The 16987-nt window shown below is 35.1% G+C and overlaps 3 protein-coding genes across 3 annotated transcripts in view; 2 read left to right on the forward strand and 1 right to left on the reverse strand.

Annotated features, from left to right (window-relative positions):
• Nucleotides 1-4007, forward strand: part of LOC140434749 (uncharacterized) — a 43780-nt gene extending 39773 nt beyond the window's left edge. Inside the window, exon 2 of the mRNA XM_072523245.1 lies at nt 2132-4007. Within this exon, the coding sequence (XP_072379346.1) occupies nt 2132-3864 (1733 nt within the window). The 3' untranslated portion in view covers nt 3865-4007. The remainder of the gene's footprint in view (nt 1-2131) is intronic.
• A 3123-nt stretch (nt 4008-7130) lies between these two features.
• Nucleotides 7131-7580, reverse strand: LOC140433831 (uncharacterized). Its single transcript, XM_072521806.1, has one exon. The coding sequence runs from the start codon at nt 7578-7580 to the stop codon at nt 7131-7133; it is 450 nt and encodes a 149-aa protein (XP_072377907.1).
• A 4276-nt stretch (nt 7581-11856) lies between these two features.
• On the forward strand, nt 11857-15075 carry LOC140433388 (uncharacterized). The gene is made up of 4 exons (XM_072521402.1): nt 11857-12047; nt 12909-13008; nt 13175-13361; nt 13421-15075. Exons 3-4 carry the CDS (start codon nt 13237-13239, stop codon nt 14448-14450), a joined length of 1155 nt encoding a protein of 384 aa, XP_072377503.1. The 5' UTR covers nt 11857-12047; nt 12909-13008; nt 13175-13236; the 3' UTR covers nt 14451-15075.
• Nucleotides 15076-16987: the final 1912 nt, after the last annotated feature.

Here is a 16987-nt window from a genome sequence, read left to right on the forward strand (position 1 = left end):
TTAAAAAAGTACTTACAAACTAATTCTTTGAGAACCGCGATAAAAACCCTATATTATTAAAAATACTCATTGCTCATCATTCAAACAAAAAAAAACACATCATAACAATATATATATATATATATAAAAAAAAAAGAAGTATGAGGGTGCATCTCCTAGTTAGGCCTCCCATAATGACAGGCTGGTTTTTAACAGCAATAAACAGTTCTGTATCCACGTTGAAATCTATCACGCGGTCAATGTGTACCTCGCTGATTGCCTAGCACAGACTGCCAAGCTGCCCGAGTTACTCCTAATTACAACTCATATACTGCTGAAACGCCAGCGATCGCTCGCAGCTTACCCGCGGCGTGCACGCTACTTGCAAAGACGCATGTGTGCATCGAGCCTAAGATATAAATCAAGCAATATTTAATTTGCATGCTTATTGTACTGCTGAAAAAGGCAATGGAGGCCCTTTGAGACTAGTTTAACTCGTACATAAACGTGTGTGTATGCATTGTGTACTAATAAGACAAAATCAAGTCAATTTTGAAAAACAGACAAACTGTAAATAGTGAAGTAGGTAGAGGTCGCACAATAATATAAACCTAAGACCACATCCTAACAACCCTAAGACTAAAGATCTTCCTGAGGGTTGTAACTTTGAAATTTAAGACATTATATATAAAATTCGTTAAAAGAACGAACCTGTTTCTATAGAGACAGTTTTAAAAAAATTAAAAGACATAAATACATTTTCATTTCCAGGGAAAGTCTCTGGAGAGTTTGGGTTTAAGTGTTTGTATGACAGAGTTAGTGTCGTTTACAAAAGAATCAAGTTTTTAAGAAATTATAATATTAAATAATAACCTATTATATTGCATACGGGTGGAAAACATGGTTTTATTGATAGAGCGGATCTTGTGTTTTCCCGCTCACGATAATATGAATACAGAGATGTTTATGAAATGGTTGGAGATGTTTATGAACTGGTTGAACGAAAAACTGCTTCCAAGTTTACATGAACCATCTGTTATAGTTTTGCGTAATGCCCGATACTATTCGGAAATTTTATTTTATAAAATTAAAAAAAAAAAAAAGGTTAAAGAATGAAAATATTTCATTTCTTCAGAATTCTTTCAATCCGGAATTACTACAATTAGCCAAAAGGGATGAACAACCAAAAATATTTATAGTAGATAAGATTATACATAGTTTTGGACATAATGCGCTAAGACTGCCCCCGTGAATTCAATCCCATTCAACATATTTGGGGAATCTACAAAACTTACTACGATAACTATCGTTATCAATACGTAGCGGCTACAGTAACGCAGTAGCTTTGGAAACATGGTAAGAAACATTAAATATTACTACTGCTGCAATTTGGGAAAAAAGTATAAGGAAATGTGAAAAGTTAATTGGAGAATGTTGGATGCGTGAAAATCGCATCAAAGCAATTAACCCAGTCATTATTTACAATTCAAAGGAAGATACCGTCGACAGTGAATATGCGTATCTAATTCTTGATTACATTGTAAGCTAATATGTTTTCATTTTCTCATTAAGAAAATTTTGAGTGTTATTGTTATTATTTTATTAGTAAATACTTTACTACAATTTAGAAACAATAGAATTTGGATTTTTGTTTGTATTTTTTGTTTGTATTTGGAAGAGGTGGGTAAATGGAAATTAAAATAGCTAGCCCAAATCCGACACCCTGTTAGGGTAAAAGGAAGGGGAGAAAGAAAGAAAGAAAGAAAGTTTATATTTTTGGACTAATAATTGTATATTTCTCTAAATGAATGTAAAATACATTATCAGTTAAAATCGTATTTTTGCTTGTCTTCTACAGTGCTTCAAACATTGAGAGAATTTGCTATTAGCTTTCTCAGTACAGCGGACCGTTTAACTCGAAGGTTTAATCCCTAATCCAAAATAGCCGCAAATTCGTAAAATATACTTTATAATGCATTTGAGATATGTTATTTTTGAACAGGAGATACCGACAGTGTCTCAGAAAAAAACTCAATAACAAACTTGTTTAATTTCTGTCAAGTCTGAATATGTTTCTTCTTGTTAAATCTCAACTTTTTTATTACTTAGATCTTAAATACAAGTTTATTTAAAATATATTTTTCTGTTTTAGGATTCACGTCGATATTATTAAGAAATAAGCATATCAAATCTCACTTTGGATCTTCTTGTATTGCCTGTCACATGTGTGGCAAATGTTACATAAAACATAATGAATATTTGAACCATATAAAAATTTACTTCATTAAACGACGCTATACAAAAGATCAAGTAAAATACCTAAAAAAAATAAAGACCTCCACAGAACAACTTGATATTTGGGATGGGCTTGAATACAAACATTTTATGGATTACAATGAACCTAAGACAGGCAAAGAAACTTCTAATGCAATTGAAATAAATGATTTAAAGAAAGTGGATGGAAAATGGCAATGTAGTATTTGTTGTAAACAGTATATTAAAAGATCTTATCTAAAACAGCATATAAGAATTCACACTGGAGAAAAGCCATATTCTTGTACTGTGTGTGCTAGAAATTTTGTGACTTCATCTCATTTAAGATATCACATACAGTGTCATACACAGGAAAAACCTTTTAAATGTGATGTTTGTTCAAAAGAATGCTTAAATAAATCCCAATTAATAATTCATATGAGAATTCATACTGGAGAGAAGCCATATAATTGTTCAATTTGTTCAAAGAAGTTTATGACCAGATCTTACCTCGGACAGCATATGAAGATACATACAGGCATAAAACCCTTTAAATGTGAGCTTTGTCCAAAGAGGTTTATTCAAAAATATGCTTTAGCAACACACCAAAGAAGTCATTCTGGCGAAAAACCATTTAGTTGTGAAGTTTGTTCACGACGATTTTCTCAAAAGAAAAGCATGATTCTTCACATGGGAACACATTCAGACGAACGACCATTTATATGTCCTATTTGTTCTAAAGCTTTTAGTCAAGATATCCTTTTAGATCGACACATGAAATCACATTTAGCGAACAAACCTTTTAAGTGTGCCGATTGTCCAAGACAATTCACTACTAAATCTCATTTAAAGGAACATTCCAGAATTCATTCTGGTGAAAAACCTTTTGCCTGTCCAATATGTTCAAAATCTTTTACTCACAGGTCTAGTCTAGGAAATCATATGTATATCCATAAGACTGAGAGACCATTTAAGTGTGATATCTGTCTGAAAGGATTTACTCAGAAATCAAGCTTGAGTCTACATATGAGCAACCATACACAGGAAAAACCATTCAAATGCGAGTTGTGTCCAAAACGATTTGCTCGAAAATCTGTTGTCAATCGTCATATGCTGTTTCACTCTGGAGAAAAACCTTACAAGTGTGAGATTTGCTCTAAGTGTTTTATCTTACCTTCTCACTTAAAACAACACTTGGTAAGTCATACTGGCGAAAAACCTTTTAACTGCGAATACTGTCCAAAAAGATTTGCCCTAAAACCTGGTCTCATAATACATATGAGAAGTCATTCTGGAGAAAAACCGTATCAGTGCCCACTTTGTCCACGAAGATTTTCCCAAAAGTCGAATTTAACAGTACACCTAAACTACCATGGCAAGGAAGATCGTCTAAAGTGTAAAATATGCACAGAGAGATTTGGTGAAGAAAAAGATTTAAATATTCACATGGTTACGCATACTGGAGAGAAAGCATTTAAGTGTCATGATTGCTATAGACAATTCTCAAAAAAGGCTCATCTACGAGATCATGTCCGGACTCATACTGGAGAAAAACCATTTACTTGCACCGTTTGCTTTAAAAAATACTCTCAGAAGTCTAGTTTAAACTATCATATGAAAAGCCATTCTTAGTTTTGAAGTAACATCTGTGTAACATTTATTTACTATAATATATCTAGGATAATATGAATCTGATTAAAATTTCTTGAATTCACGTGTCATTGAAAGATTGTAGTGTTCTTTATTTTAGAATATATTCGTATTTTGTTCCTGTCTGTCACTTATTCCCTCTTTATTTATTTTGGTTTTGTATATATTTCTTGGTTAACTCTTGTAAGAGTGATTTTAGTTGCCATTTATTTTTTGCCTCCACTTTATTCACTTTACCGTTGAATTGAATACATGTTACATATATGATGCTTCACAGTGTCATGTCTCATTTTATATGATCATGGAGACAGATGACAGCTGGGCGGGCAAAAGAGGTTACACTTTTTATAAACGTGTTCACACGTTAATCTTGTATTACTTTAAATTAATATAAAGACAACCTGAAACATGGTGTCAGGTGTAAATTAATAAGAATAGACATTGGTATAATCATCGTATAGTACTGATGCGTTAATACTCTAGTACAGTCTCAAAATGGATTCAAGTGGATCTAAACCGCCATCTAACCTAACCTTCGATTGGAACCTACAGAAAAACTATGTAAAGTTTAAACAGCATTTTGATATTTACCTAAAAGTAGCCGATTTAAGTGGTAAATCAAACCATAGAAGTATTTAATACATTGAATCTCACAGAAGAACAAGAAAATAGAAAGAAGTAATAACCGCTTTTGATAATTATTGTAAAAAAGACTTAAAAATATTGGATAAACTATGCAATTTTGAAACGCAAAAAAAGAGAGGATAATTTTTGGAGTCCAAGATCATAATTGACAAGAAAATCTACTGGGAATAAGTAATTTAAATCTGAAAACTGCAGAAGACACATGTAAGACAACGGAAGCTATTAAGATCTAAGCAAAGGACTTACAATGGTTTGCATTTGGAAACAAATTGTGCAAAGTGTGGACAGGTGGGACATTTCGCAGTTGGATGCAAAACTAGTAAAACGGTAAACAAGATAATTATAGCTATAATAAGGTAAATCAGCATAAAGGTAAATATTTTAACAGTTATTATAATAGAAATATGAGTAGCAATCAGTTTAGCCACCATGTAAATGTTGAAGAAGATGTTATTGATAATCTGACTGTATTTATCATTTATGAATAGATTATTCAGATTTAAATAAAAGTTGGACAGAAAATCTATGTATTGATAATAGTCTAATTAAGGTTAAGGTTCATTCTGGGGTTTAATGTAATGTACTTCCATTAAGTTGGATAAAAAAGTTATAAAGCGAGAATGAAATAGTTCATTCAAAGCAAAGTATTGTAGCGTATGATGAATAAAATTATCAAAGTCTTGTAAATTTGAGGGTTTCCTCGATCAAGCCCTACGGGATAGGCTAGTTTGCGGTATTAGCAATACTAGTATTCAGACTAAGTTACTTAGTGAAGCTAAGACCATAACATTTGAAGAAAGCCTGAATCAAGAAGCGGCTGAATGACAAAGCAAGCTTGTTCACGGGGTGGTAGGGGGGTTGGGGGAGGCAGCAATATCAGTAGGCAAACTACAAATGTCTAATAAGTAATATTGTAGTCAGTCAGAGTCCAGAAACCGGTCAGTGTTAAAACCATGCTTCCGATGTGGAAGACGTCATCTACCAGAAACATGCCCAGCAGTTAATTGGGAATGTTTATTCTGTCAAAAAGTGAGACATACCAGGAGAGTCTGTATAACAAAAAAAAGTTAACCAGCTAGAAGTGACAGAAGAGGAAGAGAGCAGTGAATTCTTGCAATTAGGTCATATTGCTGCCCTTACAGCGTGTATTGAAAAACCCTGGAAAGTGAATGTTCAAGTTGAAGGTGTGCCTTTAGTTATGGAAATTTATAGTGGTGCATGTAAGTCAGCCATGCATATAACGGATTTTTAGAAATGTTTTGCCAAGGGCAAGATAAACATTACAAGTTAAGGGCAGTTACTGGCAATAAAATTTCAGTTATAGGTCAAATTTATGTGAATGTCTTATAAAAGCTAGTTAACCTTGTTACCATTATTAGTTATTGAAAGCTCAAATAGGTTTTGCCTTTGATAGGAATGAATTGGCTAAATGTTTTCAATCCTTCTTGGAAGACAGTCTTGTTTAATAAAGTAACACTTGATTATAGTGTATCAAGTAGTGAAAATCATGTAAGTAAGTATAATTTAAGTTTAATGGGTATAGATCAGAATAAGTCAGTAGATGAATGTAGTTATAATCAGCATAAAACTCACCTTATAATCAGAGTTGAAGTGACAGTATTCCAATGTATTTAAAGATGACCCCAACTCGTGTATAAGAAATATTAAAGTTGAATTTAAGCTAAAAGATAATGTTCGTCCTATTTTTCATAGATCATATTATGATATGCCCTTAAGTCTAAAGTAGAGGAAGAGTTGAATCAGATAGTAGAGTCAGGAATTTTAACTAAAACTAGAATTAGTTTGCGGGCAAGCCCTATAGTAGTTGTTCCAAAGAGTGAGAAAACATATTTTAGAATATATGTAGATTTCAAGAAAACGGTAAATTAGAAATAAGATTTTACAGTCTTAGACTTAAGCATCAGCAGCTAGAAGTTAGTGAAAAATCAAGAGTTTTACTTACCATCAACACATTTAGGGTTATTTACACTCAATCGATTAACATATGGCAGTAGTTCTGAAGAAAAATTGTAAGGGTTGATACATTTTTATTACGTATTTTATAAATTACAATAATTAAAAAGCCGACTATACAAAATATCGACCGACTTGGTCTGGTGTTGATGGCGAAGTGAAGTTGTTCGCGCCAAAAGCTGGCTTCCACCTTAACGGGTAAAAATATAAAGCGCTCTATACAAAAAATGAATACATTATCACTGCGACAAGTAAGTCCAAAACCACAGATGCGAAACGGAACAGGCCGCCAGCCTTGAAAGGCTAAAGTTTTTCAAAATAATACAATAACTTAACAATTTTAAAAATTAACAAAATTGTTCAATAGTCTAGCACTATTTACTGCATGGTAGAGGGCAGATGACAGATACTGCTCTCTTGATGATCCCTCTCGTCGTCTTTATGGACACCACCCTGGAAACTCCGTCTGGACCTGGATGCAGCTCGACTACACGTCCCAACTGCTAAATTAGAAGCGGCAAGTTCTTCTCCTTGATAAGAACTAGTGTGCCAATATTAATCTCTTTGGCAACTTGTTTCCATTTTTTCCGCTGCTGCAGCTCTCCTATGAACTCCTTAGACCACCTTGACTAAATGTTCTGCACCATTTTTTGAAGGCGCTGAAAGTGGGTCAATCTATTTTCGTTTATGGACATCAAATCAGGTTCAGGAATGGCTGTCAAAGGCCTTCCGATCAGAAAATGAGCCGGAGTCAAAGGACAAAGGTCATTGGGGTCTGATGAAAGGGCGGATATAGGACGACTATTAAGGACAGATTCTACTTGCGTGAGTATTGTAGAGAATTCCTCATACGTGAGGTGAGCATTGCATACGACGCGTTTTAAATGCGATTTCATTGACTTAACGCCGGCCTCCCAAAGGTTACGGAAGTGCGGCAATTTTGGAGGTATGAAGTGCCATTCATTACTTTCGATTATTGAGTGGTCTTGAATCTCACGCTTATTAGTCTTAATAAAATCATAAAACTCTTTTATTTCACGATTGGCACCCTGAAAGTTAGTTCCATTATCAGAGTACATCTTAAGAGGTTTTCCCCTTCTGCTTACAAAGCGCTTAAAAGCTGCTATAAATGAATGAATACTTAAATCGGATACGAGTTCTAAATGAACAGCACGAGTTGTGAAACACACGAATAAGGCTACATATGCCTTTAAAAGTTTGCATCCACGCCCCTTCGGTCCTTGACTAAAAAATAACCCGCGTAATCTACGCCTATGATATAAAAAGGAGGGGATGGGTCAACACGATCCTTCGGTAAATCACCCATAATTGGAGACTTATTTTTAGGTGGACTTGCACGACAACACCTAATACATTTATGGACGATACGCTTGGCTGCATTTTTGCCATGAATAGGCCAAAATTCATTTAGATTTGTAGATAAAAGAAGAAGAGGACCTGCATGACAGAGTTTAACGTGCAGGTGTGAAAGAATTAAGTCAGTAAAGTAATTATCAGATGGCAGCAAACTCGGATGTCTCTTCTCAAAAGAATAAGATGAAATTTTTAATCTACCATCAATACGAAGTATTCGATTTGAATCGAGAAATGGTTGCAACGAAATGGGTTTGCCTTTTGGGCTTCTTCTTCATGTACCATGTCCTTTCAGAACGTTGGTTACCATCATAGCTATCTTAATTTTATTCATTGCCACACTAAATAGCATGCTTGTATCAACACCATACCAATCTCGCAAGTTCTTTAACCATGAGGTTCTTCTTCGTCCTGGACTGCGTTTGCCTGCTATTTTTCCTTGCATGATATTTTGTAGCAACCTATATTTGGGACCTCTCATTACGTGTCCGAAATACTCCAGTTTTTTCTGCTTGATGCTTTTTATGATCTCAGTAGTCTTGCTGAGACGTTCTAGTATTGTGGAGTTTCGAATCTCCATCCAGGAAACAGACCCCTTTTGGGCTTACAGACCCCTTTTTTTGTCAAATTGCGAATTTCTTTTGAGAAACATTCATTCTGAACTATCCTTACCAGGTAAAACATAGCGTTCGAATTTGCCTCGATACGCCTCTTGCCTTGGTCGCCATTCCAGAATCTTTCTGGTCCATCTATCATCCGTTATTCTGGCAACATGTCCGTCCGCCCATTTAGCCATGGCTATTTTTTCAACTGCATCTGTGACTTCTGTTCTTCTTTTTATTTCTAGGTTTGGTACTTTATCTCTGATGGTAGTACCTAATATTGATCTTTCATTAAACTGACCGGAAACTATCCAACCGAACCTTCGATGACTTTTTTGCATGACTGGAGCAGAAGGACCTAGACTGAATTGTCCTACACACAAAATTTTCCAGAAGGTATCAAAACCTATCAGAATGTCGATTTTTGAAGCAACATGAAAATTTGGATCTGCTAGCCTTAAATGACGTGGAATATCTAAGTTTCCAATGTCGAAACTATATGCTGGAATTCTATCGCAGATTCTATTGACTACGAGACATTAAAGGGATGTAGAAAACGAAGACTGTCTTGACTGAATCTTCGCTGTGCACTTAGATCGAATGTTTGAGACTGCATGACCTGTACCCACACTAGAGATGTTGACCTCGGACCGTGATAGCGCTGGCTTATCAGCTAATTCTCTCGTTATGAGATGTGATTGAGAGCCACAATCAAGAAGAGCCCTACATTGATGAATTCTACCGTTTTTATCGAATATTTGAACGACAGCTGTAGACAAAATTGATTAAGCTACATTCGAGTGAGCTGCAAGGGACACTTGGTGTTCAGGTTCAGATTCCACCCACTGATTAGTATCGGTAGTGTGAACGGATTGTTTATCTAATGCAACAAACTATAGTTACATTACCTAACATTTTTTACATGCTCCATATTTGCATTTGGAGCTAAAATGGCCAGAATAAAGGCAATTTGTACAAAGTTTTGAATCCCTAGCATGTTTGATTCGCTCTTGGGTCGAAGACCCCAAGAACTTAGCGCAGTTATATATTTTATGATCTTCTTTCTTATAAAATATAAAGCGCTCTAGTTAGTGGTGCGCATGTTTGAACAGAGACAAAAAATGAATACATTATCACTGTGACAAGTAAGTCCAAAACAACCACAGATGCGAAACAGAACAAGTTCAGTACCTGGAATGTTCCAGAAAGTAATAGAAAATATTCTTGCAGTTATACCAAACATCAAATGCTATATCGATGACATATTAATTTATGGTACATATCTTGAAAATTGTCCTTATAATGTAATTAATGTTCTTTCACGTCGAGAATAATTTAATGTAAAAATTAATGAAGGAATGTATTAAGAAAGCTAAACTCCCACAAAACTTAAAGGAACTTAAATCATATGCAGTAGTTCATAGGCGGCTACGTGCCATCGTGGATAGCTTTTTCTTTAAAAATTTATCGCCGACATTGAACAAAGTTTTTGTACTGGTTAAAAAAGACAAAGATTAAGCAAACATGTCACGCACAACAATAAGGAGAATACTCCATGAAATGAACTTTGTAAACAAGGAGTAAAGTCAAGCATGATTGAACGGTCCGATATTCTAAAATGGAGGCATCAGTATTTGCGTGAGATAAAAAAATTTCGTTCTCAAGGATACACCGGCGTTTATTTGGACGAAACTTGGATAAATGTTGGACATAGTGTTTCCAAAGAATGGAACGACCTCTCAGTGACTTCAACCAGGGATGCGTTTGTTAAGGGGTTGTCAACAGGCCTAAAACAGCCGACACAACGAGGCCCCCGATTTGTTATAGTGCATGACCCATGAACCAATGAACATTAAGCCCGAAACTGTACTCTCGTAACGTAATTCTTCCCCTTCAACCAATCAACACTGCAATCGACCTGTCCTCTACATTCAGTTTCAATAGCGAATAAATGGGTTTTGTATTCTTGTGTACTCTGGTGACGTAACTCAAGCATCCCCACCCCAGTCGGAAGAGGCAACCGTAGTAAGTCTACGAACCGTGACCTTTGCTAGTATACAACGTGGTAACGCCACGTAAGTAAATGTGACACACAGATTAATCTTTGTGTAGACGTTCTTAGGAAGCAAATATTCCTGGGCCCTGATTCTCATTAAGATTTTGATTCAAAACATGGCGACGTCGAAATGTGACTTTGCGAGCCTTGTGGATTTCAACTGAACTAACCAAACGACGTCACTAATTTTCGACGTATCGAAATTAATTTCAACTTCAAGAGAGTGGTTGAAATCAAGGTTAGTAGATGTTAAGTAGGTTGTCTCGTAACTATGTGGGCGAAGCGAGGGGAAGGCAGAATGCTTACGTCACTCATACGACAAAGTCAAATTTGACAGTTGATGGACAGTTGTCTGCACGTCTGAGTTTAAGTTCACGTTTGTTGTTGTCTTTATTCTATAGTATCATTAGTTCGTTTATTTGTTTAGTTTTTATTTTTAAGTATAGGTATAAGGACAATATTATTTATAGATACTTATTATTTAGTTATTTGTGTACATAAACACTTGTGAAGTGTGTTTTCGTAGCCGTGATTTCGGTAATATATATTCTTTATCTATGGCCGTGATATCAAGGTTTGTCATAACAATTATATGTAGTTTTGTACGTTATAATAATGATATATTTTTTAGATGAGATAAGTATATATAGCTTGAAGATTCGTGCTTGAAGGACTAATAATTTTTTGTATTTTAATCTAATAATAAATTATTTATATTACCTATTGGTTTTTTTGCCTACCACTAGATATGATAAGAATGCTGCAAATTCCAGGAAAAACATAATAAGTAAGTTCCTACATATTTAGTATTTTTGCTTTTGAACTTTTTCCACTGTTTTTTTGGGTTTTTGTGCGAAATAAACTGTTATCTCCATTTAAAACACACAATATTATCACTATAATCAATTCTATTTTTTGTCATCAGACTATTGATTTTAGAAAAAAAATTGATATAATTACTAATATAAGAAGCACTTAACATCCCTATACCCAAGAAAATCCCAAAATATATTGCAAAACCTAAGTTTTTGAACCTTTTATTAGCATTGAAGCTTATGGCAATTTTAATAGTGTCGTATGGGTGACGTATTCCCGCCTTTAAAAAGCGAGCATTTGATTGGTCTATAGTTACGAGACAACCTACTTAATATCTACTAACCTTGGGTTGAAATTTCATTTCGAGTCGAAATTAATCTGACATGACTGGCTGGACTGGGATAAGTGAACTTAGGTTCAGTTTAGGCGGTTGTAGGTAGGTTGTGTTTTGATTCTTGCAAGGAAAACTGAGGCAAAAAGTATTAATATGGCTGCGTTGTACGGACATTTGCTGGTTTTGGAGGAATTAGAGAGGACAGATATGCGACGCTCACAACGGTGGATAAGAAGAATGTTACGGGATACTTAAAATCCTTTTTCACTAAGTGATGCTCAATTTAGGCAGCAATTCCAGAAGGGTATTAGAACCATATTTGGAGGAGGGTGTTTATGCCTCTAGGATACCCAAAATGTTTAGGGTAAGTATTACTAAGCTCGCTGCAGTAAATTTAAAAATATATTAGAATATAACCACTAAGTCAAGTCTTAGTGGTTATAACTTAAGGATCTCCCACATCGATTTTTTTCTTTCCTTGCCATCATGGCCAAGGAGTTTGCCCTTAGCAAAATCAGCATGGTCCTCCAAAAAAGCCACCATGATTTCCTTTTGCTCCACAGACAATTTAGTGCCACGATCACCGACAGCCTCTCCATCCATTTTCTTTCAATTCAAAATATAATTGAGAATGGCCACTATATGATTTAACAACTCAAACAAGAAAAAAAAGACGTTTACGTAACGTAAACAAAACAAACATTCGCGTTGTGCAGCCAATAAACAAGAAGGCATTGTAGTATTTAGACATTTATTGTGATTTTGTATAAAAAAGAACGAAAGTGATTATTTCCAAAATGGGATCACGTGGCCGAGCAATGGTTAATCTTGTTATCCAATCCAAACAAGGTAAGGCCACAGTATAGACAACAATTTATACTGTTGTTATTTATACTGTGGTAAGGCATTTAGTGAATTGTGAGGTTAAGTTTGAAATTTAATAATTGTAATTGTTGTAGAAAATACTGAAACAATATTAATAAGTTCAACTAATGAATTTCCATGTGACGAGGAAAGTTTAGTAGACAATCCTGATATACCCGATCAAGACGGTGAGCTTTTAGTTAGGGAACCTACTACTTGCTAAAGTTGCTTTGTGATTTTATTTTTAATGCAGTGCGCGCTGTTGCCATATTGTGAAAATTATATTAAGTTTCAATATTATTTGTAAGAATTGCTATTTTACACAGCATTTAGATTTTAATTTGTGAATTTTATTATACAGGTGAAAACACCGATGAAGTAGACTTTAGTGATGGTTCTTTGAATTTGTATAAACCAAGCGATAGCTCAGAGGAAAGATGAATCTCACAATACGGCCAATGGTAAGTTAAATGTGTGTAAAACTATAATAAAGTGTTGATCTCTAAGCTTTATTCTGTAGAGTGATGACTTTTCACAATTTTACCACTCATTATTTTTAATACAATGTGTTAATTAGGCGTTATTTTTAGTATTATTTTTTTACCTGAGTGCTTGTTTATCTTTTAGAAAATCAAGAAATAGCTCAAGAAAACATAGAACCGCTCAAAAAGACTCGGCGTAGAAAAGCGATGCCTACATTATGGAAACGGGAGAATATAAAAAAGTGCCGTATGAGGGGAGAGGCTTACATAAATAGGTCAGGGAAAGCGATTGGACAGAAGAGACAGGAAAATGTAGATTGCATCAAGTGCAGGTATGACACGGTACTATTAATTGTAGTATAAAAGGGCAATTCACGTTTTATTATTTTAGATTTAAATGTGCATATAATTTCACTGAGGAGCAACATATTGCTATATGTGCTGAGTACTGGGCTCTTAGAGACACGCAAAAACAGAAACAAATGTTGTCTTCACTGATAACAACCAGCGTAGTTGTACGTCGACGGACTCAAGCTACCAAACCGAAGCAAGATTCTTACAAATACCATTTAAAAACTTGTGGGGGAAAACTGATTCGAGTGTGTATGAAGTTTCTATGCAAGACATTAGCAATAAGTCACCGCAGTATTGACGACTTACATACATTATTATCTGCCACAGGAAACTACATTGGCGTAGATGGAAGGACTGGTAAAAAACCTGCAAATAATACATATGATCATAGTATAGCTCAAGTTAAGGCACATATCGATTCTTTTCCCCGAATGGAATCTCATTATTGCCGTCGGGACATGAAAAGATTATACTTATCATCGGATTTAAACATTAGTTTAATGCATCGTTTATATCAAGAACAAAATGTGGGTGAACCGGTGTCCTATTACGTGTATAAATCAATGTTTAATTCGTATGATTCTCAACTTACTTTTTATGCACCAAAGAAGGATCAGTGCGTTAAATGCAATATTTATCGTAGCAATTCTGATAAAACTGAACAAATGAAAGCCGAGTGGACGGCACACAAAGACCGGGAAAAATCTGCTATGGACATGAAAACAGCAGATAAGACGAAAGCTATAAAAGACTCCGAACAGACATTTAGATCAGTATCGTTTGATCTCCAAAGTGTACTTAGTACACCGCATGCAGCAGAATCCCAAATATATTATAAGAGGAAATTAACATATAACTTCACACTTTTCGAAAACCACAGTAAAGATCGATATTGCTTCGTTTGGGATAAGATCAATGGAAAAAATGGAAGCAACAAAATTGGAACGTGTCTTTTAAAATATCTGTCAGTGCTACCAGAGACGGTTCTCACTTTTCCTCTTTCTCCGATACCTGTGGAAAGCAAAACAGAAACAAATATGTCTCCGCAGCCATGTTGTATGCAGTGAATTACTTTAACCACCTAGAGACAATGGATTTCAAATGTATGGAATCAGGGAATTCCTACTTAGAAGCAGATGCTATACTCGCAACTATTGAAAGAGCGCGGAAACACAAGAAAATTTATACAACTAGAGAATGGGCGTTACTTATATCTGCTGCAAGAATAAACCCTAGACCGTATATTGTTCAAACATTGACATATGAGAAGATTTATGACCTACTCTTTTTGTCAAAGGAAACGCTACACAATACTACCAAAAATACTGCAGGTGATTCCGTTAACTGGCTTAAAATTAAATGGTTCCGCTTTGTAAAGGAGAAACCCTACTCGATTCTTTACAAATATACACTTTCAGACGAACAATTGCTGGAAATCAATATCAATCAGAAGAGGAATGCACAGGTAAAAATAATAATTGTATGAGATTAATTCGTCTGTTGATAAAAAATAACACTCAGTAACAACACGCTTATCCAAACAAGCGTCATATAAGTCAGGCTAAAAAAGGACTTACTTTCATTGCTTAACAGTGTAATAATACCCAATGATTATACATCGTTTTATGAATCTTTACCCTGTTCTACGACAGCATTACGAGATGATAATACAGATTCTGAATAAATTCAAAATTCAATAAAGTGGCCAATTCAATTTTTATTTTTTCTACCTAAAGAGTATTGTGAATATAGTTCAAAAATGAATAAAATTTTACAAAAACACTATTTACCGGTATTTTTTCCCCTATCAACACTGTCAATCTTAATGCCAAAATGTGGTAAGTACCACTTAGTGAACGACTGACGTGGTAAGTACTGTCGCTGGCCTGAACCCTCGGGAATGAGGGAAGGTGGTCCAGTCGCACTATCCATAGCTGAAATGGACCGGAGCAGATAAGGGTCACGGTCCGTGGACATATAGACCGTATATGACCACAAAGCTAGAGGGAAATACCTTTTTAAAGAAATGCAAATAAATGTTTACTAAAACTAAGAATCTGCAAATAAAGTGTTAATTAGTCTTAGAACTAAGAATCTGTAAGAGAAAGTTATTAGTTATCACACCTAAGACTAAGTCCCAAAATTCGGAAAAAGTTGAATTTTCGATTTCGTCCAAAATGTGATAGAAGTGTTCGTCGTGGTGGCTTCGGGACGAATCAACAAACACATGTAACAAAATATCAACACAAAGCAAGTTATTGGAAATTTTCGACTATCGAAAATTTCCTAAGTCGATGACACCTAAAATGTAGAAAAATATTCTAAGTTATTTTTTATACCAAAATTTCAAAGTCCAAAAGTAAAATAAAATGTTAGAAAAATATATATATATATATATATATATATATATATATATATATATATACATCGGCTTAGAACGTCTTTCGACGTTGTCCGATACCTAAACACCATCTCTTCCTATCTTCGCAGTCGTTTGTTGTTAAATTTCTTTCGCTCATGGACTTGTTTACGCCGTGTTGCCATTCTAATCTGGGTCTTCCTCTTTTCCGTCGACCTATCGGTTGCCATTCTATTACTTTTTTGGGGAGTCTTGATGCTGGCATCCGTTGAACATGCCCATACCACCTTAATTGTTTCTTCTCTATATCTTGAGTTATATTTCTTTCTATTCCCATACGTTGTTTTATTACATCATTTCTGATTCGGTCTCGTCTGGAAATACCTAAAGATCTTCTCATTGCATCCATCTCTACTGCTTCTATTCGCTTTTTGTTCTTTTCACTAATTCTCCATGTTTCAGCGCCATAAAGAAGAGTAGTTTTAATCATGGTCTCATATATATTAAATTTCCTTCCTTTCGTTATCTCTTTACTCCACAGTATACTACTGAGACATCCTAAGACTTTCTTTGCTTGAGTGATTCGTTTTTCTATTTCCCGTGTATCAGTTCCTGTATTGTCAAAGGCAACACCCAAGTAGTCATAGCTCTGACAGCAGGAAATATGTTGTCCGTTTTCGAGGTCTATGTTATCTGACTCGTTTCCAATACAAAGATATTTGGTTTTTGTTGTATTGATATTCATTCCCCAGTCGTTATATTCTTCTATCAGTTTTCTTAGCATGTACTGCATGTCTTCCCTGTCGGTCGCTAGCACTACCTGGTCATCAGCAAACTGGAGTGTATATATACATTCATTGCTAAGCTCTATACCTATCCTATGTACCTTTCTTTTCCATCTTTCCAATGCCGCTGCAACATATATCTTGAATAAGGTTGGTGAGATACAGCATCCCTGTCGCAAGCCTTTTGTAACCAGGAATTCCTCCGCTAGATATTTTCCTGTTTTTATCTGTGCCTTAGAGTCTATATAGTTCTTGTACAGCATTTATCAATGTGTGGTTGATGTTAGATCTTTTCAACGTTGTCCACAGTTTTGTTAAGGGGATGTTGTCATATGCTTTTTGCAGGTCTACAAAAGTAATATGAGTTTCTAGATTCTTAGCCGATCTTTTTTCTATTATTTGTTTAAGACAAAATACGTTATCGGTGCACGATCTTCCTGCACGGAACCCGATTTGTTCT

The sequence above is a fragment of the Diabrotica undecimpunctata genome, chromosome 2, assembly GCF_040954645.1.
Source record: "Diabrotica undecimpunctata isolate CICGRU chromosome 2, icDiaUnde3, whole genome shotgun sequence".
NCBI classification, from domain to species: Eukaryota; Metazoa; Arthropoda; class Insecta; order Coleoptera; family Chrysomelidae; genus Diabrotica; species Diabrotica undecimpunctata.